Here is a 2,500-nt window from a genome sequence, read left to right as displayed (position 1 = left end):
GGCAAAGGCTGTCCTCCAGGTTTTTATGGCATCGATTGCAAGGAGGTGAGTGGCCTCTGTTTTTCTTAGTTCGTTTGTGGTTTCTTTTCAATTCGATTTTTGACTTCTGGTGACCTGAGACATCAGTGACCCCTAACTAATGCACGGCCACTTTTCTCACTCATGACCCCCTGCTAAAAAAAAAAAAAAAAGAGAGAAGGAAGAGGTCCTCATGACATGACCAGAGGCTGTAGCTCTTCCTCGCTCACTTACACCCTCCCCTTTGACACTTCTTGACCCTCACGTGACCCCTCATGACCCCTCGGTCCTCACCCTTGGTACAGAAATGCGAGTGTGAGAACGGAGGTCGATGTAACTCGACGACTGGGGCTTGTGAGTGCCCCGAGGGTTTCTACGGTCCCACGTGCTCCCTTCCCTGCCCTGACGGTACATACAGCACCCACTGTAACCAGGTACAGTTATACAGCCACTCGATACATATCTTACACTGACAGCACTCGGGTACAGTCACGCGGTAGACATTATGCACACTCCCTCCAAGCAGGTACAGTCGCATGGACACACACAGTAGCCCTCGCCTGACGTATGTGACAGATATTTACTCGGACCCAATAAAATCAGGTGAACACGGATTCCTCGCCCAACTAAGGTTTGGATGCATTTTACACGTGAATACAACTTGGCTTTAAACCCAAGGCAACAGGTCTACTCGAGCTAAGAAAAATGGTCAGGTAAAAATAAAGAGAAAGACATTATTAGACACTATTATTAACAAATATATATATATATATATATATATATATATATATACATATATGTGTGTGTGTGTGTGTGTGTGTGTGTGTGTGTGTGTGCGTGTGTGTGTGTGTGTATACACACATACACACACACGCACACGCACACGCACACATGCACACACACACACACACACACACACACACACACACACACACACACACACACACACACACACACACACACACACACACACACACACATACACACACACACACACGCATATACACACGCTTGTAAATAAACAGGCATGCCCCTTGCTCTGCCTCGCAAGCCGCAGTGACGGCCTCCCTCGCGCGCCCAGGTACGTGCACTTCCGCCGAACTAACCCACAGCAACTGCTCAACCTCGACCCACACCTTCAGGTCCTTCTACCCACAGCCCCCCTCGACCCCAACGCCCCTAGCCCCCTTCCCCCTCCCTCTCCCCCTCCTCCAGTCACCAGTCAGGATGAGTGATAAGAGTTATGTTCCAGACGTGTGAGTGCGAACACGGCGGTGTCTGTACCAGGAGCGGTCAGTGCAGATGCCCGGCAGGGTACGTTGGATCCAAGTGCGAGAACCGCTGCCCGGCCGACAAATGGGGCTTGCAGTGTGCCAACGAGTGCCAGTGCCAAAACGATGCCATTTGCCATCCAGGTGAGAACTACTGATGGTCGCACGGGGAAGCTTTACGCTGGGTGTTATTATTACCTTTATTATTACTATTATTATCCAATTACCGTCGGGAATATTATCTACCATTACCCTTACCAGGAAAACTGTGACTGCCACCAACTACTGCATCTCTTCTTATATAAAAAAAAAAAAAGAATTTCACTTATATGAATGTTGGTACTAAAAATTGACAGTTTTACTTTTGTAGAAAGTATTATTATCATGCTAACCATTATTGTTCCTGTTATCGTGATTATTGTTATTGTTATCACCATTATGCACATCAATATTATTATTATAATATTGATTTACTATTGTCATCCCCATCTCATTCACATCCATCCCCATGCCCCTCTTCACCGCCCACCACCACCCACCCCCACCACCACCACCCACCCCCACCACCACCAACCACCCCCACCACCACCACCAACCACCCCCACCACCACCACCACAACCCACCACCACCAATCGCCCTCTCCACCACTACCAATCGCCCTCTCCACCACCACCAATCGCCCTCTCCACCACCACCAATCGCCCTCTTCACCACCACCAATCGCCCTCTCCACCACCACCACCAATCGCCCCCTCCACCGCAGCGACGGGCGAATGTCAGTGCGGGCTGGGCTGGACCGGACCCAACTGCACCCTCCCCTGTCCCGCTGGTCACTACGGCCCCGACTGCCAGCTGGACTGCGCCTGCCACCACAACGCCACCTGCGATCGGTTCAGCGGCTGCTGCATCTGCGGACCGGGAAGATACGGACGGTATTGCGAACTCGGTGAGATGCGGAGAGCTGTTTTTTCTTTCTTTATGTTTTTATTTATCTTTTTAAGGAGGGGGGCGGGGGGGGGGGATTCCTTTAGCTTTGGTCATTATTATTATTATTATATATATATATATATATATTTTTTTTTTTGGGGGGGGGGGGTATTTCGTTTAATTTTGATCTTTATTTATCTCTCTCTCTCTCATTTATATAACTATATATCCATCTATATGTTCATCTTCTTCTTAATATGTACCTGTACACCACAACCATCAC

General features: G+C 48.8%; 1 protein-coding gene across 1 annotated transcript in view; it reads left to right on the top strand.

Annotated features, from left to right (window-relative positions):
- LOC125043680 (multiple epidermal growth factor-like domains protein 6) overlaps positions 1-2,500 on the top strand; it is a 25,162-nt gene that overhangs the window by 19,907 nt on the left and 2,755 nt on the right. The window contains exons 18-21 of the mRNA XM_047639916.1: positions 1-45; positions 324-452; positions 1,271-1,433; positions 2,054-2,236. The exon at positions 1-45 is cut by the window's left edge and continues 122 nt beyond it. Coding sequence (XP_047495872.1) covers positions 1-45; positions 324-452; positions 1,271-1,433; positions 2,054-2,236 — 520 coding nt within the window. The remainder of the gene's footprint in view (positions 46-323; positions 453-1,270; positions 1,434-2,053; positions 2,237-2,500) is intronic.

The sequence above is a fragment of the Penaeus chinensis genome, chromosome 34 (genome assembly GCF_019202785.1).
Source record: "Penaeus chinensis breed Huanghai No. 1 chromosome 34, ASM1920278v2, whole genome shotgun sequence".
Taxonomy (NCBI): Eukaryota; Metazoa; Arthropoda; class Malacostraca; order Decapoda; family Penaeidae; genus Penaeus; species Penaeus chinensis.
This window is presented reverse-complemented; position numbering and strand designations above follow the sequence as displayed.